The following is a 27,643-nucleotide window of genomic DNA, read 5'->3' as shown; positions in this document are numbered from 1 at the left end:
TTCTGAATCCTTTCCAAGCATTAGTTTTGCACAAAAAACACTCGCCCAAATGTTCTGTGTGATGACTGTGATTTTTTGTGCAAAACTAATGCTACTCAGAATCACGAAAAACCCCTAGTTTGTAACACACATGCTACTTAAACCATAATGAAAATTACATTTTTGCCATATATAGGTTGTTAATCGTATAGTCACATCTAAACCCATATAAAAAAGAAATGCTCAATACCGACAGCCGGTCAGCAAGTGAATTCATGAATTTATTTCCCACTCCACAGAGTCCACACCCCCGGCTTCCGGACAATGTCCAGCGTTTGTGAGATTAGCTCCTGATAAGCACAAACAGACCAGTCAGATTATAGACAGCTAGCCATGTTTTCTATGTATTTTTCACATGAAATGCCTAAATGTAAACCCATGACATGCCTGATGAAATGGAACGAAACATTTGACATCATAAGAATAGGAATTCACTTTGTCGTACAGCAAAGACATAAAGGTATATTTTCCCATAAGATCTCCTCACATTCAAAATCTGCGACAATTCCTTTTAACTATGTTAGAAAGTTGAGCTTTGAGAGCTGCATGACAGAAGTGATTAAGGGTGCTCTGAACTTTTGGTGCCTACTTAGATTAAGACACTGATTTTGAGGATGTTCATATAAACATTATGTAAACACCTTTTTTTAATCATTTTTTTAAGAAGGGATTCTATATGAGTCTCTGATTCATAATTAAATAAAGACAATTGAAAAATAATTCACTATGCGGTTTACTATGCAGTATCAAATGTTCACAATAATTATGTGAAGCTGGCTGGTAGAGTTACAGTCCCATATTATAAGAAGAGGGGAAATGCAATTCACAATAAATTATGCAGCAGTGCTACACTCTCCTGGCTCAACTCAACCGCCTGGAGACATCAAATATGAATTATAGCTGATCACGACTCATGATGTCATCTTAATTAATAAGAATGCAGAAGATCATTCATTAATAATTATCCCTTGTGTTGCCATAGGGTTGAGGATTGAATTGAAAGGCATGATACATACATTTGGCCTCGAGTGTTTAAGACTATGCATCGATTCTAGTGTTGCTGCCAGAACTGGACTAAGCCAAAAGAAAACAAATATTAATCAGTTGACATCGGTATTTCTTCTTCAGTAAACACACACCATATTATTTTCATTACCCACTTTGTGTTTGATGATATTCACCTATCACACAAATCTTTGTGTGATAGGATCATTTTTTTTACATACCGTATTTTTACAAATAGTATACGATTTAATATGCAAAATCTATTTGGACCCTGGGCGTTTAAAGGAATTAGGTGGCTATTTGCAGTAGTATAGGCTTTTATTTATTTTTTGCCCGGTGCCCCTGCACCGGGCCATTATTTGGTTACAGTTCCTGTCAAGCATGTTTTTAGTGCAAAATTATATAGGTATGGTAACATACATTGCAGGCAAGTCTTTTGATTTAATATTAAGAGAGAGCGTATCACTACCCAGGTGCAGCCACTATTGATGCGTGTTCTAACCCGTAGCCGCAGGTCCCATGGGTTGAACTGTGGGGCAGGCAGACGGGTTATAGATTCCAACGCAATATTGCGGGGCGGCCGAGACAGGTCAATCAACCCACGAAAAGAAAATCCCCTTCTCTCTCCTAATCTGTCTGAGTCTGTCAGTGTCACTCCCTTTCTCCTCCTCTTCTGTCTCACTCTCCTCCTGGGATCATCTGATCTTGTGCTCAACGTGTTGCTTATTTTATCAACTAGGCCGGTGCCTGGCTGTAGAGCACCGAGTCGGTAACGATAGAAGTTGGAGATCCATGCCCCACCTAGCCTGGCTAATAATGTGCCCATCATTTATAGCGCCCGGACCACTTTTACCGGCGCACCGGAAGTTGTTGTGAATGTCTGTGTAGCAGCTAACAATAGCCACACCACTCTAGAGTCGATCGACAACAACGGGAGGTAAGAATAAATCTATCGCGACTAGCGACTGGACCGCGGAGCGCCGTCTAACACAGGATCTTTTTTCATAATTAGACGGGATGATTTAGATCGCGAGTTATGAACGTTTTAAGATTTTCTTTTTCGTCCGCTAAACAGGCAGGGAACATTTTCGATGACGTGTCACTGTTGTGCAACACCGAGGATTGGGCAACAAGCGCTCCTAGGCTGTGGAGCGATGCGATCGGTTTTGATATCATTAATATCCGTCCCGTTTATCAATCTCCGTCCCGTTTATCAATCTCCGTCTGGGGCACTTGACCATGAACTTGAACTTGACGGTGATCTCCGTCCTGGGCCCCAATGGTGTTAACACAAGTCGATTCAGATTGGGAGAAGTCGAAAGTTGAAAAAAAAAAAAAAAGGTTTTCCCCATATCATATTTTTTGCTCTGTGTGCGTGTGTACAGAATTCAAACTGTAGCATTGATTATTGTCACGGACAGAAGTCATTATTTCCCTTTGCATATATGCACCGGAGCGCACTCGCCTATTAGTTTGCATTGCATTCAGAACGCGCCCTTAATTAAAAACCAACTGCAGCTGTGTATGTGGCTCTCAGCGCGCGGTGTCCCACTATTGACTGGCTGAATTTGAAGTTTGAACTGCGCTGTGTCAGAGAAGTAACATATAGAAGCGCGCAAACTTTATCCCCAAACGATATCCCCCTCACCTCCGTGCTGGAAATAAAACGTCTGGGTTTCCGAGGCTACATCCGTGCTGACGCAATGACTGTCCTGTTTCTGGTTTAGCTTTACGCACGGGGCACATGAACCTCTCCATCTCCGGTCAGTGCGGGTTGTTGTTTATTTGCATGGCTCAGAAAATAAGTAACAAACTAACATGAGAACGTTATCGAGTTGTTGGAGGAGGAGGAGGAGGAGGAGAAGGTTCACGTGGAAGGTAATGCAGATTGTATTCTGATGATGTGCCAAACTGCTGCTGGCTGCTGTGATGATAATATATAGACCTATGTCTTCTATATTGTGTTCTGAAGGTCGGGCTGACTGCCACTAGTGTTAATGTTATATTTTGTATTGTGTTCTCGGGCCGTTGTGCGCTGCTGCTGGCGCTGTGTGCCAATGATGCCCCCTCTCCTGTTGTGTTCTCTTTTCTGGTCTGTGTACCAGTGACGCACACTGTTTAGTATTTACTATTATAGTTTTATGTTTTGATAATCAGCGCTTTGCCATATAGATGATACATACACTGTGCCATATTGGAGAGGCCACTGTGTGCGCAGTGCTTTGTTTGACAGGCTCCATATTTGAGCGGGCGCACCTCCACCCGCCCCTGTTAAGGCCCCCCCCCCCCCATCATAAAACGATAAATCTACTCAACTTCGACTTTACTGTCTGACAAGTTGACTTGGAAAAATCTCAAGTCGTTAATGCCCTATTACACACAGATTTAGATAGATAGATTAGGCTGTGCAGCACAGCTGCATCTAATATATCCCTGCTGTATGTCAACTTTTTCTTTGAATGTGCCATAGCAGAACACTGTAGGCTATATATCTATCTATCTTTAATGTTCTCTCATACACGATTACAAAGGACAGGCAGGAAAAAATGTTCATTGTCTATAATTCATTGGTTCTGGTGCTGAACATGGTTCTGTTGCATCGCTCCTTTTCCTAAATGCTCTCTCTCCTGATAGTAATAAAATAAAATAAGTGATGCAGCAAAATAAATATGAGTGATTGATGCAACTTCTTGGATCTCCGCGATTAATTGTAGCCTAAACAAAGCGAGACACAAGACTACAGCAGGCCCTGATCAAGAACTGTAGCTTTAGTTTTTGATTGTGGAAAAGCCACAATAGCCCATTATTTAAACTCAAAAGATTAAAGAACACTCTGTGTGGAAAAATCACGGTGGTCCGTGGGACGACAAGCCCAGATGACGGTCATTTCATTGTGTATTAGCCCAGAGGCCTATATACATACAATATGGCTTGGAATATTTACAAAAGCAATGGCATTGAAAATGAACTTGGACCTCGACTGCTTCTGTCAAGGCAGTGAGTAGGCTACAATGGGAAATTAGGAATGTTATGCTGCACTGAGGCTAAACGTGCATACCCTCTATAGTCTACTGTATACTGTACTTGCATTGTGAAACCTTTTAATAACTATTATTCAATTTGTTTGTGAGTTGAGAGTAAACAAGCGCGGTTGCATGTGTACACTCAGGATTTGACTGCATGAGCACTGAGCAGTCCCCCTCACCTTGAGTATAGTGATATTCTGACTGCATGAGCACTGAGCAGTCCCCCTCACCTTGAGTATAGTGATATTCTGACTGCATGAGCACTGAGCAGTCCCCCTCACCTTGAGTATAGTGATATTCCAGGTGAAGCTCTCCACAGCCTTGTGCAACTTGCGGCCCTTCAGGCCCTCCTTCACCGCCATGTCATGCAGGTTTTCGTGGAACTCCATCGCTAAGGGAGAGACAGGAACAGGGCAAAAGGGTCATGTCAGTTTTCACGGCGAGTGTTCCGGGTGATTTGTGAAAACAGAAGAGCCATTGTGAGGTGAGGAGGGTCGAGGAAAATAATTATGATCATGTGCCTGGCTTGATGAGCAGTGAGGTGCTTTGGCGAACCCATAGTCATCTACAGTCAACATTTCACAATGTTTTCTCAAGTATCAAGCTATTATATATCAGATGTGATTTTTAAGTTAGTGGTGCAATAATAAATCAAACTAATCAATTTAGTTGATTATAAAATAAAATAGAATGCTGCTTAATGTTCATAATAGAGGGCATAATATATGATGCATCCGCGGCGTCCAGTCACGTGACTCACATCCCTTCCTTTAATCACTTTCCTTGGCAACAACGCGGAAGCTTGCTCTCACTTGAGAGCATACGCCCCAGAGCCGAAGGAGGTGTCTACCTTTCTATGTCTCAGAGTCCCAGCAGGCTGCAGCACACAGCACGGTGCATCCACATCCATAGAGTGAGAAGCCGTAATAATAGCAGTACTAGTCAAAACGCAAACAAACAACTTAAGAACAGTCAGAGAGGGTTTCTTGTACATCTTGAATTAGTTTAGAGCAGTGATACTGCAGAGGAGTGGAGGATATGTTTTCAACACGAACGTGATTGCCTTGTTGTTAACATCAAAGTTAGGAGCAGTCATTACTGGAGTGGCGTGCAACCCTTTGGAGATGCAAGCCTGTCGCCTAGAGCTAGCTGTTGTTGCCATGCATGTCTGTCCCTGGCTTTTAGCCTCTCCCTCTCCTGCTAAACTCACTGAACGTAAGACAGTGATAAACTAAACAATGTATTATGGTAAGCTTAGTTTGTATATCACATACGGTGGAGAGCTAAGGGGGCTGCATTGTTAAGGCAACAGACAATAATGAATAACGGTGTAACACTAGTAACTTAGTTTCATAGGCCACATTCAATACATTTATTTATTAACCGATTACCTGCCGTCATCTGGTGGCTAAAATCAGCGGTGGTGCCAGATTCCAGCTTTAAACTACAAAACTAGGACAGCTGTGAACTCTTTCATTGAACCGGAAGTAGTTGTGTGATGAGTCAGCTTCACTCAGTGTAAACAATGGTTTTCTACTGGCGAGGTCGGATTAAAACCTCTTGAGCCCCATTGCCCCCGCCGGCAGAACCTCTGAACAGCGTTCAGCGGGTCAATGGAGACCCAATTGGTCTCCGGTTCCAACTCCGATGTTGCAGATTTTCCCTCTGGGGTTTAAGATTAAAGTATTATTAAGCTCTAAACATTGTCTATTAGCTCAATCTGAGCCCTATAAATGCTTTAGATTGCATGCATGTGCGTGCACATGGAGATTTGATGACGTCACACCTTGGGAGCTACTGGAGGCTAGCGATCGATGCTATTAATTCTGGATTAAAATGAACTAAACCCGAGATTTCTCGTGCTGGCAAAGGCGGTTGCGAGCACGAATCCAGAGATTTCGCGTGTGTAGCAAATATTGTGTTAAATAGATATGTTTCATCATAGTAGGGTTAGTGGGGGCTTACCATCAAGTTTCACCCAAAATTCAGCAATCAATATATATGTATAATAATATCATATATCGGTACCGGAATCAGCCGGTATGACCCTGCAAATAATCGGAGATCGGATATCGGTCATAATTTCAATATCGTGCATCTCTAATACATACATATTGTCCATACACCCAATGACAATGAACATCAAGCACTCAAATGTGTGCCCATTCTCAAATGTGTGCCCAAATAATCACTAAAATACAGATTTTACAGTACTAGTCCCACCTCCCATCAGATCTGCATGATTTTGTAGTGGTACCAAGATGGATTGGTGGCGTGTTGCCAGGCCCCATAATCTTTATTTACCTTTACAAGAATATTTTCTTTCTTTGACAGGGAATGCTGTAACTGTGTAACAAGTTGCTACAATGCTATTTCAACAGTCTATACATGTCCATGTAACCATAATGTAACGTTAAGAAGTTAAGAACCGTGTCTCTAAACTACCTCCCCCTGGCCAGCCTGGGCGCCTGATGGAGGGGAAAGGAACTGGTCGGAATAACGTGTTCCTTCCACGCGCTACGTCCGGCCGGGGAAACTCTCCCATGTCAGGTGAAAAGAAGCAGATTGGACTCCTCATGTATAGAAGGAAGCATGAGGTCAGTCCGTTGCCCCCCCAGGTTGGCAGAGGAAGTGTAGCGCCCAGGATTACATTAGATAATTGACACTGGGTGAAAAAATGGGTTACAAAATCGTGGGATAAAAATTTAGAAAAAAAAAGAAAAAAAAGTTAAGAACTGTGAATATATTGAAAGCTTTCTTCTTCTTTCATATGTCATAAGTCTGTCCTATGTCAATCCCTCTCGTTGTTAAATCCCACCTCAATATTCTGTTTCATGTGGAAAATGAATATGTCAGGCAGACCAAAGAAGCCAGAATTGCCCTGGATTCCATTTCATTATCAATTTAACCACTTAACCACTGACGGAACAACTAAAGAATTCTAGATTATACTGAAAATAGCCGATCAACGCTGTGACATTTGAGCTTGTAGATCTGCTACCCCTCCCCCCAAATTGTGTGTGTGTGTGTGTGTGTGTGTGTGTGTGTGTGTGTGTGTGTGTGTGTGTGTGTGTGTGTGTGTGTGTGTGTGTGTGTGTGTGTGTGTGTGTGTGTGTGTGTGTGTGTGTGTTCGAATGCTTAACTATAGTCTACAGTTTAACCCATTGATTCTCAGCCATTTTAATTTCAAGGACCCCCAAATTAAATTGATAGAAAGTAGCCTAGGCCATTTCATTATGATTTGTATCTCTGGACTGGGACCCCAGTCTCCATCCATCCATCCATCTTCAACCGCTTATCCGTGGTCGGGTCGCAGGGCAACAGCTCCACCAGTGTTCCAGACTTCCCTCTCCAAAGCAACATTAGTGACTTCCTCATGGGGGACCCCAGTCTACATGGCCAAAAGCCAGTGTTAATTTAACTCAAAGTGTAGGCTAGGCCTACAAATGCTCACATCAAATATAAATGCATTAGAAAACAAAAAACAAATTTATATCCGCTTTCTGTCATTTATATTAACATTTCCACAACAATATACAGGAAAATATGGCATATTTTGGACATAGTTCGAATGGTGATTAATCATGATTAAATACATTTTGAAGCTGTGATTAATCTGATTAAATTTTAATCATTTGACAGCCCTACTTTATTTGTATTTTCACTTATGCCCAAAATTGTGGTTAATGCAAGGGATATGGATGGAATGGAATCTGGTCCTGATGAAGACAATACAATAACTTGACTAAGAAACGAAAGACAGAGAGAGAGAGAGAAAGTTAGAGAGTCAGAGAGAGGGGGAGTGAGTCAGAAACAGCGATGGAGAAAGAGGAAAGGATGACGTGGTGAGAAAGGAACAGAAGCGAGAAATAAAGTGAGAAAGAAGTGGCGTGGGCAGACAGACGTGACGTTCTTTCACTGTGGATTAGGATCAAGCCTCTGAACAGAGGAGAGATTTGTCTCCTCAGGAGCTTCTTTCCCGCCTCCTCTCCTCTCTGCTGTTTGGCTCTGCATGACGCCTTTGACGTCAACGTCAAGGATGCGTTGTGAAACCTTAACTCTGGTCACTGAGGTGTATGCTTAAGCAAAAGTAAACAAGGCTGCAAGGGACTGCAACAATGCTGCTGTTATGCTCGCTGTGATTATTCAATCAAATACGCTTAATTATTTTTGAAAAGAAGCATATATTTTGCAACATTTCACCTATACTGTGATGACATGACAAAAATAGGTATTGATTATTTATGGATTATTTTGTATAAATCGGTTAGTTCGATTAACTGTTGCACCCCTACTGATAACACATGTCGTGGGCTCCGACTAAGAATGTGCGTGTCTCACTCGCGTGACATCACTCCATGTTGGGGTTGTTGCCACAGCAACACTTGTAAGTCTCTCACGTGGGTCCAGGCTGTCTTTGGGATTTGGATGTCAGCTGAGTAGAAACACTGACCCTTAGAAGATGGTTCTCATCTTTGATCATTTAACAGGATCAAGGGGAATGGCTGATGAGATGCTGCGTGACTAATACATCTGACAGATCTTCTCACAGCTATGGGAGGATGCAAATCTCTCGCCAAGTCACTCAAGCGATGTTGCTTTCATGTAATGCACAATGCAGAAAAATGTACTAAAAAACAACTGATTTAGGCCTTTACCGTTGGGTGGTTGTTCTGTGACTATAGAGGGTGCCACTGCCATGCACGTGAAGCTGTGCTGAGGACGGTGCACAGCACTCGTACACACAACATTCAGCAGAGGTTGCCTAGCAACATTTAATGGAGTCTGGCATGGCAGATTGGGAAGCTAATTTTGAGCGAGGCAATTCAAACTCAATTCTATTTGAGCTCATGCTGCCACATGTAGACTTTAAGGTAAAGGCGTATGCTCTGACCTTTGACAAAATGTTACAGACACATGTAATGGACAGTGCCATGACATCAGTTATGAAGTCGTTGGGTCCCATATTGGCTTTAATAGATAATGAAGTCGGATCCAGTAAGTGAATAATTAAGGGCAGCCTACCAAGCAGATTCACATGTACACAGGAAATGCAAGATGGCTGCAAATACAGCTGAAAATGGTAATATGTTGAGTTGGGAATTTGCTTGAGTATTACAAAAATGTAAGGTGCATGGGACCATATCTTCCTACCAGACTAAAGGGTTAGCCCAACCAGGCCACAACTGTAGTGGGCACCCTCTACATGTCCTAGATTTTTGGGTTGCTGCAGTAATCTGATCCTAGGTCAAGCCTCTATCTCTTGATCAGCATCTAGTTACTTGCTGCGAGAGTGAGGTCTAGCCAACACCAATTCGGGATTCCTGTATCGCTGCCCTCCACAATTTCCTATCCAACATCAGGTTCTTGAGCTCTGCGGTGTTGTCAGCCAAGCTGTCGCGCTGAAGCACGTCTACATAGGTGGTATGCTTCTTCCCCTCCTGGCTTTGCCCTGGGTCAATTTACTTGACTCAAGTTCTGGGTGCCTGACACAGTGCCCTGCCAGCCTCATCCTTCTCTCTCTGTCCGTGACCCATGGTAGGTCCCCATAGAGGTCCACATTTCTGATGTCCCGTCCATGTGCCACTAGTGCCATTCGTAGCATTTTTGTGTAGACTCCATCCAGGGCTTTTTCCTGTTGTACTGTGAGGGTCCATGTCTCGGCCCCATACAGCAGTACTGACTCCACAGTAGCTATGAACAGCCGCCACTTAACACTTTCAGCGCCCCCTGCTGTTTGGGTAGACCTGTGAAGACCACAGGTCTTCCACCGGACCTTTCTTTTTTGCAGAGTTAATTTTGACAGCAAATTGTGATGTAGTCTTTTGAATAAAATTCCATTCCACTATTTGAAATGTTTTAGCTTTTAGTCTAGTTTTAGTTGAGTAAAAAAAGCTTTTAATCAACAAAATCTACAGTAGATTTAGTCGTTTAGTAGATGGCGTTGAATGCCTGATTTATTTATTTATTTAGCTGTGTGTCGGAAATAGCCGATTTAGATTTAGATGGGCTATTTTCGGAGTGTGGCACCCATGCATGAAGTTTTTATGTTTATTTCATGATAGCTTAGTTTGTATTCAGTTTGCGTCAGTGAACGAAAGTAGTCGACAAACCGTTTTTCGTCATAGTTTTAGTCGACAAAATGAACACTGTAGGTCAATTTTGAAATGACAATATCAAATGGGAACCTGTACGGTGTCAGGTGAGGTAAATAACGCACTTTAGGATTACTAAAATTATACTCTCAGGAAAGGGGAAAGAGTTTGTATTGACCTACTTTCTAACCAACAGATGTGTGAAGAGACAGATATGTTTATGTACACACACACGCACGCACACACACACACAAAAGCATAACAGCGGAGATGGGGGGGGGGGGGGGGGGTAAATGCCGATCCACGCTCTAGGGGGCTGCTGTTATGCTCGCTGTCTTTGTGTCAAACATGTGGTGCGTGGCCCCCGACTGGAGCAGCTTGGAGTGGCCGGTGGTCCTCGCTCAGAGTTTACTCCTACCTTCTATAAACCCACTCCTCGCTATGTTAAACACATACACACACACTTTTGACATGGCAGAGAACTGCACTCCAACAAAGACTTGACAGTCCAGCACAAGCCATGAGACCTATTTAGCACAAAAGTAGTGAATTTAGACTGATATTACCATATGAAAGAAACAATATCTACACCGTTTTAGAGCTGTGTAGTGGTTATCCTACCTCAGCCCCTACATACAGCATGGCTCAGACTGATACACCGTCCTTCAGTTGGATAACCTTGGGCCGAATTGTATGCCTGGATAATAATTTATCATATACTCATAGTCTAGCCTTATTTATTGACAAAGACAGCAGTGCGTTGCACGATTTGTCAGCCATGTTTGACATGCTGAGATCCTTCCAAAGCGTGGATGCTCACGGTGACGTGGCACTTTTGTTCAATTACTGTTATTCCACTCAGGGTTAGCTCAGTTATTAGCACCATCTTGGTGCTTTTATCACTACCCTCAACCATGGCAAATAAAGGCTACATATGTCATGAATTATATTACTTATCAAAATGGCAGTAAAATGTATTTTTATAGTATATGATTTGGTGCTTAGACATATTCTTTTTCTAAATCGTTCATCAACCTATGCCTAGATGTAGTAGTGAAAATTCTTCTTCTTATTGTAGGTAGGAGCTCCCCTGGGCCTTCACATGACTGGATATAGAGGCATCACATACATGTGGTAAACATGAGCTACAGTTACCCTGGAGCTGTGAATGTACAGTGTAGCTGTGGTGAAGATGTTCCTTTCAATTTCTGTCACCACACAGAGCATGGTGCAAGTGCATTTTTTTTTCTTTAAGAAGGAAAGACACTTTCAAATCCTTTCATTTCTGAAATAAAATATATATATTTTTTTATTGAATTGGCTTGATTCAAGAAGCATGTCTTGTTCGGGCGAAGTTGTGTCCCTCCATTCCTGGAAGTTTACTCGTCCCACCCAACCACTCTCCAAACCTCACTGCAACCCTTTTAATTAGAGTTTGGTGCATTTCTTTTCATTTAGACTTGACCTGACAGGAAAATTAAGGGATGATATTGTGGCATTTAACTCTTGTTTGATTGCGGTTTTGGAGCTTCGTTGAGTAGTGAGTAGTGAGTGCGCAGCCCCAAAATGATCTCAGGACATTCTCATTCTACTATGCTTATTGCGCCTTACACAATGATCATCCAAGATGTGAATCACTGGTTTCTTTATAAACTGTCCTGAAAAAAAACAAACATCAGAAGACCACAAGGGGAGGTAGTTGTCTCCACCAGGCCGAAGGCATGGGGAGAGAGTATGTTTTGCACTCTGTCCGTCCGTCCGTCCGTGTGTGTGTCCGTCCGTCCGTCCGTCCGTCTGTGATCAGCTAATCTCTGGCACCGTTAACCCGGTCGATGCCAAATTTTGCACACACACTCCCTGGATGCCAACGATGAACCTCTGCCCCAAAGTTTCCAGAACGGCCTGTTATAGCGCCACCAGGAGGCCGCTTTGTGCAAAACAAGTTTTTGGACAGTACACCTACAGATTTTGTCCAAACATCACGCAAATTGGTACACAGTCTCTCTAGAGCCATTCAACGAAACGGGTCTTTCAGATTTCTCAGACTCCATCCTGATTGGCTAAGATTGGCTTCCAAAGTTCGCAGTTTCAAACAAAATGCTGCAAATCATGAACACATCGTGTGATTTCCGTGAAATTGTGCACACACATTCCCACTAGGCCGAGGAAGAAATGCCACATGAACATTTTCAACTCAGCCTCATGGTGGCGCTATAACTGGCAGAAAAGTGTTTTTACCTCTAACTGCACGGATCTGTGGATAACTTTGTATGCCAACTCCCTAGAGGCCAATGAAAAACCTTTGCCTGTAATTTTTCACATCTGATCTTTATAGTGCCACAACTACTCAACACAGCGTCCGATTGTGGTGAAACTGTGCATGCATATTCCCACTAGGCTTTGGAAGAAATGCCACTTGACAGTTTTCAAATCAGCCTCATGGTGGCGCTACAACAGGCCAAGCCACGTCACACAAACGTACGCATGTACGCACGCGCACACGCACACACATGTTTATATTGCTCCTAAACATTTTGCCAAACATCACACTCACACTCCTATCCTCCTGGTGGAGACCTGTGCCCAGAAGGGCACTTTTTCTAGTTTGATTTCCTATCGAAAGTAGGTGTCTTTCACTGCAGTTCATTCTTTCCTCCTTTTCTCCTACATAGGACGGTAGGACCACAATGCAAACAAGTCCCACAAGGGTCACGTTTATTTTAATTAAAAACAATTCTTACCTGCTTTCTGGGTCTGTAGAATTCTCTCATAGACCCCTTCGTAATTCTCCAGTAGAGTCTTGCTGGTCTGGATGATCTAGAAAAAGACAACTGTGAGCCCTTGCTTGTGTTTTAACAAAACCTGAAGCCTACAATAGAGGATATGCGTGTGACATCATCATCATACCCGGATGTTATGCGGGAACGCCTACTGAGTGGCAAAAAAACTACTTTCTGGCCTTGACAGCCCACATCCAAACAGAAAAGTCCTATCTGATTGCATTAAACAACGTTAAAGGACGTTAAACTCATATTGCCACTCATGTTGCCACTCAATTTTCCACTGGTTTTGCCACTCCTTTATGCATGCGCCTTGCGCATACATATGCTCTGTATTCCAGAGAGCTATCTACATCTGTTGGCCAAGTGTCTACATCCTCTTAATGCACAGAAAAACAAGCTTTTATTACAGGCAGAGCAGTGGGCCAGACAGTCAGAGCACATTCATTAGGCCAGAATTGGAGGGAAGGGAGGAAAGGAACTACATCCATTTAGACCGTGTTTATAATAAGCCTGGCTCGTTTATCAAAGCTATAGTGCATTACTGACACAGGGGTACACCTCAAATCTCCAGTCCGGATGTTTGACCTTAGTTCAAAGCATGTCAGTTTAGTAGTAGAATGGGAGAGCCCTGTTTGTGTTTTCACAGCACACGAGTTATCCAATTCACCTTTAGCAAAGCCCCGCCCTCTCCCACTTAGACACTCCCACTTGGACACTTTCCAGCCAGTCTCATTCATTCCAATATAAATATCATGGATTTTACACATTAAATACTGGTTCATCTTTGGAACCAGACCTTCAAAATCTGTTCCAAATCCGTCAAGGCCTGCCATATGCACTGGAAAAATATGTGCGTGACATTTCTTTTTTAAAACAATGTTTTATCATATAGGGAAACTATTGGTGGAGAGGTTTGTCTAACCCATGTTATGCTTACAGTAGCTGTGATTGGACCATAGCAGTTTGGGGAGGGGCTTAGCTATAGGTCAATTGCCTCCAAACTTGGCCCAAATATTGCTCAGGGGTCTGGCCTTTGACCAGGCTACTTTACCCCATTTCAATTTGCATTATACAGGTAATCTGTACACTTTGCATTATTGACCGAGAATATGGCCACGATGTGAGCTTGCCCTACTGTGTTCATACACAGGCTGCAGGCATCACATGTCCCCATTCACATCAACAGGTCTGCAGAGGAAAGTGAGCAGCTTCAGGTTCCTTTGCAAGGACCTGAGCTGGTCACAACATGTGGACACTTGCACTTTTCTTCTATTAAGTGGAATTATAGCTGTGTAGCTGGCCTTAGGTTGAGCTCATCCTGCCATTATTCCCTCCCATGGGGAAAGGCACAGTGTTTGCTATTACAGATACTGGTAAATACACTACACCATGACTGAGTACCATAGACACAGGTCTGAAACACAATCTGGATCTTTCCTTTTTATTGCCTTTTCGGTCACTTAATTTAACTGAGATCATAAATGGAGTAAAAATAGGACACCAACCCATCTTCCGAGTGTGATGACTCGGCGCGAGATGACACAGCTGTGCAATATCTATTGTGGCAGTTGGGTACAAGGGCCTTAATGTATGTAGTGTGGGTGTTAGGGCATTCACTTCTAGTCATTTTTACTAGTTGACTAGTTGCCTAGTTTACTAGTTGACTAGTTGTTTAACTACCTATTATGTATTTTTTTTAAACTGTGTACATTGGTGGGGGGGGGGGGGGGTGGGACGACGACACGACGACACCCCCTTTTTTTTTTTTTTTCTTATCAACTAGTCAACTAGTACCAACAAGGTCGACTAGTGGATTTTATTTATTTATTTATTTTGCTTAATGCCCTAGTGCGTGTAATTGACTATGTGAGTTAAATGCAGCACAAGGTCATCTGAGCACTCTGCCATGCTCAGCTGCCAAGAAAGAAGACAGGGGGAGAACAGTTGAAAAGAAAAGAAAAACTAAAAATGACAGTGACTGGCACTGTGCCCATGCCATAGCGGCTATCCAGAAAGAGATTGAGAAGAAACAGAGCAGACAAATTGCGTGCGTGCGTGCGTGCGTGCGTGCAATTTTCAAAAGTGGACAAGCAAACTTGACTTGACCTTGAAATGGTGACATTTGCACATCAGTTTCTAGCTGACTTGTACATCACTTCACTGTGTGGGTCAATTAACCTTGACGGAGTGGGTGGCCTGATTCTAGTTTGTAGGTGGAGGTAGGTCTCCCCACTAGAAGGCTGTCGTGAGGTAGGGGGAGTGGGGGAATCTAACAAATAGCACACCTAATTAACAACCAACTTTGGATAGTACGGACGCTATAAAAAACTACCAAATAAACTATAATTCATTAATAGCACTGTCAATATATTGTTTTCATATTGTTTATTTTCTTTCTGCTTTGTCCGAAATAATATAACATCAGTCTGCAGTCCACCAAGATGAATTGGTTTAGTCTTGGCTTTGTTGACAGTGTTTGGGGGAGAAATGCACAAAAGATAAAGGTATGCAGCATTGAAGCTATGTAATCTATGAGTATAATGCTACCAAACTGTTGTTGATTTGGTGCTGAATATATCAGCGTCGCCTGTCATGCATGCCAGAGGAACAGGGAGGCGGGTGTGGGGGAGCGCAACAGCAACTGGCATTGAAAAACATGACTCGCGGGACAGAGGTAACAGGAGAACCCATAATAATCCTTCTCTAAATCCTTCTTAGAAATGAATAGGTATGAGTTGAAATCAACAGGAGTGAAGAAGTAAAGAAAATCACCTTAGATATAGTTGTTAAGGATGGGGTTAGGGATAGCACAGGATGATCATTTCAAAATGCTTTTCAAAACGCCTTGATTTGATAGAGAGCATGAATGTAGTTTCACAAATGAGCCGACACTGCATGTTAAGCTAAGCAGCAGTCATCATGACTAAGTGTGTGTGGTTGTTTGTGACAGTCCACAGCTGCAGTAGCAGGGCTCAGAGCTGCCACGCACACTGTGATTACATCCCTAATGGGTGAAGAATTTACGCTCTTTGTGGCAGACTCAGCATCTCAGAGAGGTATTTAAAGGCACATACTGAGTTGAAAAGGGTGGTGCTGTGCTGCCTTCGTACACAAACTACTAGCTAACGTAATTGATGTATTTAGTGGTACTACACATATTACTGACATCTAAATAGGTCACAAATGATATGTTTATTTCACAAATGAATTTATCTTGCCAATACAATTGAGCACTAAATTAAACAATATTATGAATTAAACGATTATGCTTCAGGTATGCTGCTGCTCAAGTTACTGGAATTGCATTATGAAATTGCTGCAATTCAACATCAAACCACAGGGCGATGCCTTGTAGGTAGGTTTGACTTGCAAACCCCTACCTAGTATAAAGAGCCAAGAGACTAATCCTTACAGTGAATACAGCGAATGAAAAATAAGGTAACTCAATAACTTATTTTAACCATGGTTGCCAGGCAATTCAACTGGTCAGTTCAACTTTTCTACTCATGCTGAAAAATGTCCACACAAACAACATTTTGGTTGTTGTTGAACTGACTGCCGCTGTGAGCTGTGCTTGCTTGAAAGATTTCCTGGAACAATATCAGATTTATGAGATTGACTGGACGCTGGACGGTCACTAATCATGGCTGAACAGCTGGAAATCAGCCAATTCCGATCACGGGCTGATTGCTCGGTGCATCTCTAATAGTATATGTGAACAATTAACCAACATACGTCTGCAGATTATAACCGACATCAATCAATAGGTGACAGGCGTGAGAGCCTGAAAGGGTGAGTTTTCAGGCAGAAAATGGGGAGTGAGTCTACAGTACTGACAGAGAGGGGATTTAATTCCACAGTTTGTGAGCCAGGAGGGAGAATAGTCGTTGGCCAGGGTGTCATAGTGAAGGGAGGGACAGACTTCTTATATTAGCTGAATTAAGCGTGCAGTGTGGGAAGGGTAGATCATCATCCTGAAGGCAAGGGTAGATCATCATCCTGAAGGCAAGGGGATACCATGCAGTATGCACTTTATTGCACTGTAGGTCATCACAGTGCTTTGAATTATTCAGCAACTGGAAGTCAGTGAAGGGAACACTGAATGGGGGATGTGGACATTTTGGGGGATTTAAGACCAGTCGTGCCGCAGCATTCTGGATCAGTTGTAGGTGTTTGAGGAAGCATGCCGAAGAAATGTGTTCTGCTTTTGTTTTATTTTGTGCATAATGCAGCTGGTGTCAAATACAAATGCCAAAGTTTGAATGTCTTAAATGAAAATGTAATAAATCTTCTGCAATCATCGATTAGCCTAAAGTTGAAACAATTAATGGTTGAAATACTGTAGGTCAAATGACCGTAATCTAATCCCTAATCACACAATCAAAGTGGCTCTGTGTTTGCTCCAAATTGTCACAGGATTATTCAGAGCCCAGGGGTCTACTGACAATGTGTTTACAACAACATTCTGAGAATCATTGCGAGTGCACAGGATGTGCTGACAGTAATGGCTTTGTCAGTGGCATGTTGTATAACTTCAATCCATTGTCAACAACATTGATTGTACCACATATCACAGTGGTTACATAACCCTCCCTCCACACAAAAACCCAATTGAATTATTGATTGATACACACCCCAAAACATGTTGTTGTATTAACAAATAAAGTTGTTGTATGGAGAAGTGTGCATTCGCAATTTAATTTAATATGGATAAGACTGAATACTGTTAAGCAAATATGACAGAATATATAGAAGTTGACATTACAATTTTTCTAAGTTGTATGTGTTCCACTATTCTTTCAGCATTGCGAACTACTACAATCATAACCTGGACCAAAAGTAGGGCAGATGCAGTATCCATCCTGACAACTCACCATGTCATAGGTGGTGATGACCTTCTTGAGGACCTCCGCCGGTGGCGCCTGGGGTTCTAAGGTAGGGTACTGCTCTTTGAGGTTGAATAACAGAAGGGGGTTGTTGTCAGTTCCAATCAGCCGAGGGGAAAGGGCCAGAATGCACTGTTTCAGGTTAGCCACAGCAGACAGGCCACAGAGCTCTTTGAACGGAACTATGGCGTTCTGCAGACAAATGAAGGAAAGGGAACATTTGGGTTAGAAAAAGAATGGCGATAAATATATTGAAGTGATGGAAATATATTGAAAAGTGCTGGAAATAAATATCAATGAATACTGAATAGTGATATAATAAGTAGAACTAGATTGTAGCAATTCATTCATTTGTCCAGCAACATTGTTATACTGTCCTGATTATGATAGAGTTTGCTTTACATTATTAGTCTGTTAAGCCCAACTAAGTCATTTATCTGGTCTCCTGAGTGTCAACAGTCAACATTAACTCTTCCATAATCTCAGAATATTGCGTGTGGCCGTGACCACCCCTACCATTATGACTGCAAAATCATATTTTGATATACCAGGTATTTGTGTTTTCATCGCGCAAGAAACATAATCTTGGTTTCATAATCTTGGTGAAACAGGTACTGCATTTCTTTTTCCCAGCATGGATAGACACTGTCCACACTCCCAAAGTACATGTAAAAATGTCCCTGTTTCTGTTTTGCATTTCCAACATTATTGTGCAGTAGGCCCATCCTATTGAGTTTAGACAAGTATAATACAATCTGTGAAGTCACGTATATAAGGGAAGCCAGAGGGAAATGTACTCAATATGTTTGCCAGTATTTACTATTATTGTCATCCATCGATCCCAAGATTGTTACAGATATCTTTTCAATCCATCGTTTCAATCCACTAAAGTCTTTGTAGAACATAGCTGCTCTATGTGGCTCATCTGGTAATTCCAAAAAGTCCCCTACCAGATTTGTACCTTGCGAAACATTCCCTTTAATGTCTCTAATGTGTAAATATTTCCAAAGTTTTCCATTTTCTAGTCCATATCTAGTCCAACGACATAAATGTTCCATTCACATAAGTCACTTATCTTACATATTCCCTTCCTATGGTTACCGTTTGAACTGATAGGAGTAAACTCTGAGCGAGGACCACCGGCCACTCCAAGCCGCTCCAGTCGGGGGCCACGCACGACATGTTTGACACAAAGACAGCGAGCATAACAGCAGCCCCCTAGAGCGTGGATCGGCATTTAGTCCCACCCCCCCAGCTCCGCTGTTATGCTTTGGTGTGTGTGTGTGTGTGTGTGTGTGTGCATGTGTGTGTGTGTGTGTGTGTGTGTGCGTGCGTGCGTGCGTGCGTGCATGTCACCAGGCAGAGATCGCTTGGTGATCGATTTTTCGGCTAAATGTGTCAGGAATTGGACAGTTGGTGCTAGAACATACTGTAGCTGCATCATGCAGAGACTAATAATACCCACACTAAGTGGAAATAAAGCAGATGTATAGATAGAGGGAATGGTAGGTGGTGGAACAAATCAAGGTGTCTAATGTGTGCATTCAACTTGTTGTTTTTACTAATAGTATGTGCTAATGCTAAAACAAATGCGACCAACCATCTTGATTTAACTTAAATTCTTCACACTTTCACCATGCTCATCCTGTGTAGAGGTGTGACAGCCATAGAAGCTATCAGAGGAAGTGGTGGAGAGAACTTGTGTGCCTGTGAGATGTTTCATTTTAAGGACTCAAAAACATGAATGGACATGCAATGACCTACCCAAGACACACAACATAACCTTCCTGTAAAAATACAAATTTATACTACATAAACAACCAGTGGGGCAAACAATGATGGACGACGCCCCGGATGAGTGGTCTCAAGGCCAGTGGCTTTGTCATACAATGACTATGATGCAAACAGAGCAAGTAAAATAAATCCTAATAGACAGCATGAAATGAGCTACCACAAGATCCCAACCGCAGAGTGTTGTGACAGTCAATTATAGGATTTCCTTCTGATATTATTTCTTTGTTTATAAAATATTGAGGACAAAATTGTAAGGGAAAAAAGTGTGCTTAAGTACTGCAGTCATACAAATATGGTGTCTCAAATAAATTAAGTGAGACACCATATTTGTGATAACCATGATATTCATTATTCACAGCATGAAATATTGTGAACTACAAAGGATTAGAGGCATTAGGCAATAAGTGCAGCACCTCCTTTGTCCAGTTTAAATATTATTAAAACACCCTCGGTTGCTAGTCAAAAAGGGATTTGACCAGGCTACCTCTGAGCTTTAAGTCTCCCTGAATCAGTCTTGACTGTTATGCAACACATACGCGGATTAGACCAAATCTGATTAAATCAAGCCTGGTGCCTTTGCTTTTTTGGGGGCGTTTTTCTCGTGCAGAAAAGGAGCCTTTTCCCCTTTCTTTTATCTGAAGCTCCACAACCTTTGTAGTAAATCAGGCTATGATCTATGCTGGACATGGGGCTCAATTTCCTCATAATCTCTGCTTTGAGAGCAGAACATTCCCATGCTTGGAGATAGAAAAACAAACAGTTCATACAGCACATCCTGTTCCTGCATGAATTAGTTTAGCCAAGAAGCATATGAAAGCAAATTATGTTTTGAGCTTACCTGCATGTTTTCTCTCAGGTCTGTCGCCTCCCTAAGTGGCAGCATTGCAGTCTTGAAGACATCGTCCACGGCCTTTATCAACAACACTCTCATGGTGGCATATTCTCTACTCCGCTTGCCCTTTCGTACCGACAGTCCTCTTTTATGGGGCTTTCCACCTCCTCTTCGATTGGTTATGGCCACATGAACAAACAACCAGGCATGTGGCAGAACCTCACCTGTGAGTGACTGTAGGGGTATGTGTCTGAAACCCGGCTGGAGACACTCAAACGGAATTGTATACTGGCCAATGAACTCATCGCCAATGTAGTCATCGTCTAGCACCACAAAGCGTACCATGGCCAGCTCCGGGAGGTTGATCTGAAACTCAAAACTTTCATCAAACAATGGGTTGTCTCCATTTTGGTTGACTGTTTTAGTCCTTTGCTCAGCACAGTCGGCGGGAATGCCATGAATCTCCACGTACACGTAAGGGTCTACCACGTCACCTTTGGCACCTGAGCCTTTGGGTTTGGGAAAGTTTTGTCCGCTGATGATCTTGATGTGTAAGAGCTGTGGGGACACACCCGGCACTGAATCTTTAGTATTGGCACTGAAATATGATACCTGCTCCCTCATGATTGCCGGACGCAGCACATAGCCACAATTCCCATTTTGACGGAACCAGCCAATATTCAAATCCATCATCAGGCCGGGGGTCTGGTAGTTCATTGCCACTATCTGGCAACCGCACTTCCAAAAATCTTGAGGATTCATGTTACTAGAGTCAATCCGCATCGGACTGGGGTAGACTCTGGCCAGAAATGTCTTGTTGTAGTTGACAAAGTCACCTGGGAAATCACTGGCACAGCGACTGGCAAAGACTTCATTGAAAGAACAAAGTTCCCAGGGCTTCTGACACTGAAAAGATGTTGAAAAGTCTTTGAACTCTACTGACTTGCACAAGGTCACTAGTTCAGAGAGGTCTTTAGACAGCTGGAACTTCTTGGTTGCAATGGTCTGCTGCTCCACAGACTCAATGCTCGTCCTTTGGGACATCTCAGCCCCTTCATCTTCATCTGTCACCTCTCCTTCTGAACCAGTGCAGCTGGTGCCCAGTTTCTTGCCCTTCAGTAGGATCTTCCCCTTCAACACAGAGGGAGACGGCAGGTAGCAGTCATCAGGTTTGGGAGCATCAAGGTGGATCTTGTCCCCAAGGATCTTTTTCAGATGCTGAAACATGACTTGCTGCTGCTTTAAGGAACAGTGGTTTTCCAGACACAGTATGAGTGGGAACTCAGACGCAACAAAGGCATATTTGTTGATGATGTCAATGACACTGCGGAAGACTATCTGCGAGGTCATTGTGTGGCCAGTGTAAATGACAGGTTCATTGTCAGGTCCATCCCAAACATCTAGCTCTACACTGCGGCAGCCCATTTTCAGGGCACGGATATAGCCTGTAATATCAGATGGCCCTCTAAACTGGTCCTCAATCAGGTACGTGTTATGTGAAGCATTGATGTAATAGTGGGTCAAAGGCTGCTTCATGTCCTGGCACACCGTTTTATGTTCAGGGTCAAATATATGGCATTCTGGCGACATAAGGTAATTTGTAAACCCATCGAGGGAAAGCCAGCCTTTAAGCTGTCCCTCTTTTGAGGGCTCGTAATTCTGAATGACCTCTAAGCTAGTGTCTTCGCTAACTTGGGCCATACCCTGCTCTGCCTCCAGAAATATCATCAAGTCCTTAGTATCAAGAAATTCTTTATTGCTGGAAAACTGAACAAGAAGGAAGTAGATCTCCGGTCTGGTGCAGAGGTCATGAAAGACTTCAATGAATTCCTCCTTGGTCACGTCAGAACCTACTTTGTCTTTAGCTTTGTGAAACTCCTTGAATTTGAGTTCTATTTTAACATTTTTAAGTCCAGGGTTTAGGTTTTTGACCAGCTGCACAGCAGCACATATGCTTATGTGTTTGGCGTCCTTAACATCTGCTTCATCAAACAGTTCACCAAGCCAAGAGGAACGCATGTTGTTCTGACTGCTCTCTATCATATTCAATGTGTGTTTTCCATAGGATATCAGGTACCTCAACCCTGTAACCCATATATTGGCTACGTCTGCAGAGTTTGCCACCAGGTCCAATGACTCATAGGTCTCACTGTATATGATAGAAAAAGCACAGTCTTCTGATATCTGGTCATAGGTTCCATTGGTTCTAAACATGTCTGTGTTCTTCCCTGTCCGAACTTCCTTGATTGACTTGATGTCAATTTTGGCTTTTTCTGACTCCTTCTTTGAGGGCTCCCACCTCAGAGACTGCATGTCCGCATCTAGCAGAAAGTATCGGTGGTAAATGCGAGAATTGGAGCGCACTTTCTTCAGCTCTGAACCATCCACCATTGCATTAATGCAGTCACTCGCGCTGCTGATTTTCTTCTCTGTAGGCATGCTGCTGAATGACACGGTCTTCTTCCTCTCCCTGCGTTGCCTTGAGCCATCCTGTAGAGGAGAGAAAGCAAAGGAGTATGAATAATACTGAATAAAATGTACAAAACAGTACAGCTCGACCAATATATTGGTCGGACGATATTGTGTGCGTGTGTACACTGTATAATAAAAATCACACCCGTGTGAAGTGAGGGGCGCTAATATATTAAAGTCTAACTCATGTTGCTATGATTAGGTGATGTAATGGTGATGTAAAACAAACGGTGACAAAACAAACATTAAATTCTCTTTATTGTTAATGGCATTTAATGTTTGTGTTAGGGACAAGATGACGTAACTTTTCCCTTCATTGTCAATGGCGTTTTAAAAACAAACATTGAACTAAAACAAACATTAAACCTGTATATGGAGGGGCTAGCACCTCAAAAACAATGTATAGTGCCAACAAGTTGTCACTTTACATATGAAGCAGTTTTCCAATGTATTTCCCCCATGTAATTGACATCGCTGGCAGGGAGGGAAAAAAAGAGACATGCGCGCCTGTCTTTTCTTTTCTCTTTTTTTCTCCATGTGGAATAACTGTAGTATGCGCCGTGTCGGGGTGAGCTCTTCCCCGTGAGTGTGTTCCAAGAGGCCAATGGGAAGAGGTCCCAAGTTGCTTTACTTCCTGTACCTGCGTGACGTGGGCACACGCCTTTTTAGGAGACGGGAAGCAGGTTGGAGTCTATTCATTTCCAATGGGAGAATGAATGTGAACACAGCTCATGAACCATTCCTTAACTCCATGGTCACTGAACTAAATACTGGACCCAATCATCACAAGGCACACAATATTTAAAAGATATTCATACTAAAATGGCTTCTTTTAGCGAGACAAATCAGGAGAAAATCTACTTTGTTATCGACCTTTTTTTTATCCCAGCAGCAAACTCTCACGGGATTTGAGAGGATTCCGGAAGAGTCTCTCTGTCCATCTGCAATTTGACGGATGACACAGAGGGGGCTCTGGCCCCATATTTAAGATGAGAATATGTGAATATTATAAAGTGAAATAAATGTGTGTTCCAATTAATAATATAAATTTTCCTAACTGTCTTAGACTCTTGGTTGATGGGGGCTGCTTGGGAAATGGGAATCATGACATTTGCCATATAATGCTCTCAATGCTCATCCACATGACGTTGTCAGTGTTGTTGTCAGCCTGGGAGGGTGGTAGGGAGGTCGGGGAGGAGCAAACCATGCCTACTTAGGAGACCATTTGTAGGATCTGTAGTCGATTGCGCCTCTAGTGGCTCCAATGAAGTTCGTGCATCTTCATATATAGACAATCTTTGGTGTGATCATGCTGCTCTGCAGCTTGCCTGGCTGCCAGGGATATTTGCCGTATCAGCCAATCAGGATAGGCCTTCAGTATGACTAAGTGTTGATCTTGTCATCTACATTTCATGAGCTTTCATTAGTCAGGTTTCACCTGACAAAAATCAGTCAGGCCCTTCAAAACATCAAGTTCATATGAAGAGACATACTGTATATTTTGTGAAAGAGAAAAGAAAACAATCTAAATATGGTTTAGAACAAACAAGTAGCACCTGAAACTGAAAGAAAGGCTATTGATCATGGGTGCATATCTGTGGTATGATGTCCTACTTGTCTGACCCCAAACTCTAACCACACGCGGAAGCCATGGGTGAGTCTTGACCGGCCACATATATGTCTTAACCGGCCACGTATGTCGGAGCCACAGGTGAGTCTTAAGGTCACTCCACACCAAGAAGACTTGTCCAGACTAATCAAAGACTGCTTAAAACTGTCAGTTTGCAACATGTTTTTTTTATCAGCACAAAAAAGTCTGCCTACGAAACATTATTTCCCCCGATGCAAATTGCAGAAAGCAGCCACCAGCGCTGGTTTGCACTGTTGCCAGTTCTGCTTATTATAAGCGACTTTGGGCTAGTTTTCCTGTAACATAGCTTAATATTCATAGTTGACCGTTGCTTTATAGTTTGGGCTTATTTCTGAAGTGTAGTTGCTTATTTTGGCTTGCTTTCATGATTCTTTTTAAAAATAGCTGATGTAATAGGGCTCAAGTAGTAAAACTAGTTGCTTCTTTTGGATTTGTTTTCATAGACCTGGTCACTTGTTTCACTCACAGAATCTGGCAACACGGGGCTTCTCAGTAACTACCTTCTCAGCACCTCTCTCTCTGCGAACTGTGCGAAGTGTCCGTGACACAATATAATATAATATATATAGCATAATAGGCCTGCCTATAATATAATATATTAGCGACTGGACATAATATGTCCAGTCGCTTCCCATCTATCTGTGACTGTGTGCAACTCTCGTGCACGCCTGCTCAATCTCAGCAGCTGGTTGGGTGAATGTATTTTTTTGTGTGATCTCAATGCAAATATTGCTGGTTTAGCGGGACTACACGATAAAATTGGGGGATGGTGAGGGACTAAATGGGACTTATTATTAGAGTTGATATTGAGAATATGGTATCTAGTTCACACTACACCAGTAGTCAGCCCTGAAACATGAGAAGACTAGAAGTCCACTCTACAGTGGAGTAATTTACCCCCCCTCATCACTACAACATGGATAACGTCGCTCCCGACATCGGCAACCGACCAGACATGTTCGGTTCTTCATCAACGGGTTCCGACGCGTCCATAAGGCGATATGGACGGCAAGCGACGGGAGCTTCTCGTTGGGAGTCTCCTGGCGACAGTCTCGCGACAGCCGACCGTCGGGCCAGTGTGGAGCTGGCTTTAACCAGCCACGTAATATGTCAGACTATTGGTACGTACGGACTAACGTATGCTCCCCATTGATCATTCAGTGTGGTACAATGTGATTGTGTTTGCGTGAGTGACTTCATTTTGGCTAGCGTTCTTTTCAAAAAGTACAAAGAATAAGGAGATCGATTCACACTAAAAATGTATCGATATGGACAACTGCTTCAAGAAATAAGCCCACAGCTCTGTCTTCTTGGCAAAGGTACTGCCAATGTACTAAATATTACTGTGGGCATAAAACCACCAGGCTGGCTGCTTGCTGAATCACTCTGTCCTTCTGTTCAGGGCGTTTTCTGGTGTCTGGAGACACATAGTCTCTTTTTTATCCTAACCTCTCTGATCCCAAGGGAAATGACATTTTAACTGAAAAGAGCTCAATTAGAAACATAATTAGGCAACGTAATTGAAGTGCAAAACTCTTGATTCTGAAGAAGTGTGAACCAGCAAAAATACCATCTTGTTAAATAGAATCGTCCAATGATTGGGTTAGGAATATGGAGGACGAGCAGCTTGGATCCTTCAGCTCCCAGCTCTCACATCATCACCCACTTATACCAAGATGCTTTCTGTCACACAGCTCACGCTGGTGTTTGTTGTTTTTCACACTTATACTCTGAGTTAATCATACTAGGAGAGTGACCTTCGGGCGCCGGCCTATTTGGGGCCATGCATGTCAAGAATGATGAAAATCATTCTATTTATACTGGTTTGACCAGATGAAGAGCCTTGGCTCGAAACGTCGTCAATAAATGTATCCTTTGGAGCATATGAGTGTGCGGCTTCCCTTCTCTTTTCCTATGTTACTTTTTGAACCCAGCACCTCCATGAAGTGATGTGCGTATTTTACTATAGTTACTGGTTTGCAGCACAAACGGTGCAATCAAAGAAGCCGATGTATACAATCTCCTGAACTTGCAGAGAATTTCCTCTTTCTCAGACTTGCATGCAGAGTTACAGATATTCCTGATTCCATTCGAACCCTGAACACCTCAGGGTTATATGAGACACACACGGCAAGTTTGAGACGGTCGGATGGTGTCTGAGTTATGCCAGTGACAAATTTGGTGTGACAGACAGAGATTCCATGATTTCTAGTAGATAGAGAGCTGCCAGTTGGCCAACCTACTAAATCTCTCAGGAACAGATTCCAAGCTGCACTATTGAATCTGTCGGCAGGGGCATTCAGAACGTGTGAACATCAGGCGGCGCCTCCAGAGGCAAATTAAAAGGGAACGTTTCTTTTGTTGTTGCTTTTTTCCCCTTTTTTGCCGATGGGTTCCCGATTGTATTATGGTAAGACTAGATCTTGTCTGGGATTGTGGTGTTAAAGGCTGCATTACAGTGAGTCAAGTGATAACTCGTTTTCAAAACTTGTCAGACCGTGAAATCTTTCATTAGCGGTCGAGTTGGAACATTCACCGATCAAATATAAACGTCTCTTTAATACTACAGTAAGGTAATTGTAGACGTACAGTGTGCGCTGTATATAGAGACACATTTTCTCTGAAAAATATTGCATTTTATCCTCGCTTCTCCCTCCCAGGCTGTGCCTGTGTTCTATTCACATGGGAGTAGCTAATGTGTAGCTACTACTCAGACCTCACCCCTCACCTTATCAAGCGAAATGTGTGAATGCATCTGAAATGGACATTCATTCTCCTGTTGCATGCTGCATGTGTGAATGACCAACACCGGACAATGTCCCAACCTGATTCCCCGGACATTTTCCAGTGTTCATATGAGAAGGTACAGTGTATGACTGACTTTGTATGTACAGTATACATCTGACTTAATTTTGATTTTACATGCGATTTAAAACAAATCATGTTCTCAAAACCTTGGATATTTGTGGCCTAGTCTACTAGTTTTTTCTTACATCGTGTAGAATTGTTTAGCCTGATAAACCTAGTGTTTAGTGTAAGATGCATTGAATAAAGACTTGG

At 42.7% G+C, this 27,643-nt stretch overlaps 2 protein-coding genes across 2 annotated transcripts in view; one reads left to right on the top strand and one right to left on the bottom strand.

Annotated features, from left to right (window-relative positions):
• The window catches only part of rftn1b (raftlin, lipid raft linker 1b), a gene marked incomplete at its 3' end in the record, with an annotated part of 282,384 nt that overhangs the window by 113,253 nt on the left and 141,488 nt on the right, over positions 1–27,643 (top strand). The window contains exon 5 of the mRNA XM_079503732.1: positions 17,752–17,883. The remainder of the gene's footprint in view (positions 1–17,751; positions 17,884–27,643) is intronic.
• The window catches only part of plcl2 (phospholipase C like 2), a 45,368-nt gene that overhangs the window by 3,753 nt on the left and 13,972 nt on the right, over positions 1–27,643 (bottom strand). Inside the window, exons 2-5 of the mRNA XM_079504614.1 lie at positions 20,467–22,950; positions 17,823–18,026; positions 12,907–12,982; positions 4,352–4,461 (exon numbers count right to left, since the gene is read on the bottom strand). Coding sequence (XP_079360740.1) covers positions 4,352–4,461; positions 12,907–12,982; positions 17,823–18,026; positions 20,467–22,950 — 2,874 coding nt within the window. The remainder of the gene's footprint in view (positions 1–4,351; positions 4,462–12,906; positions 12,983–17,822; positions 18,027–20,466; positions 22,951–27,643) is intronic.

Source organism: Electrona antarctica (genome assembly GCF_951216825.1).
Source record: "Electrona antarctica genome assembly, chromosome: 6".
In the NCBI taxonomy this organism is placed as follows: domain Eukaryota; kingdom Metazoa; phylum Chordata; class Actinopteri; order Myctophiformes; family Myctophidae; genus Electrona; species Electrona antarctica.
Note: the sequence above shows the minus strand (reverse complement) of the source record. Positions and strands in the feature narration are given on the sequence as shown.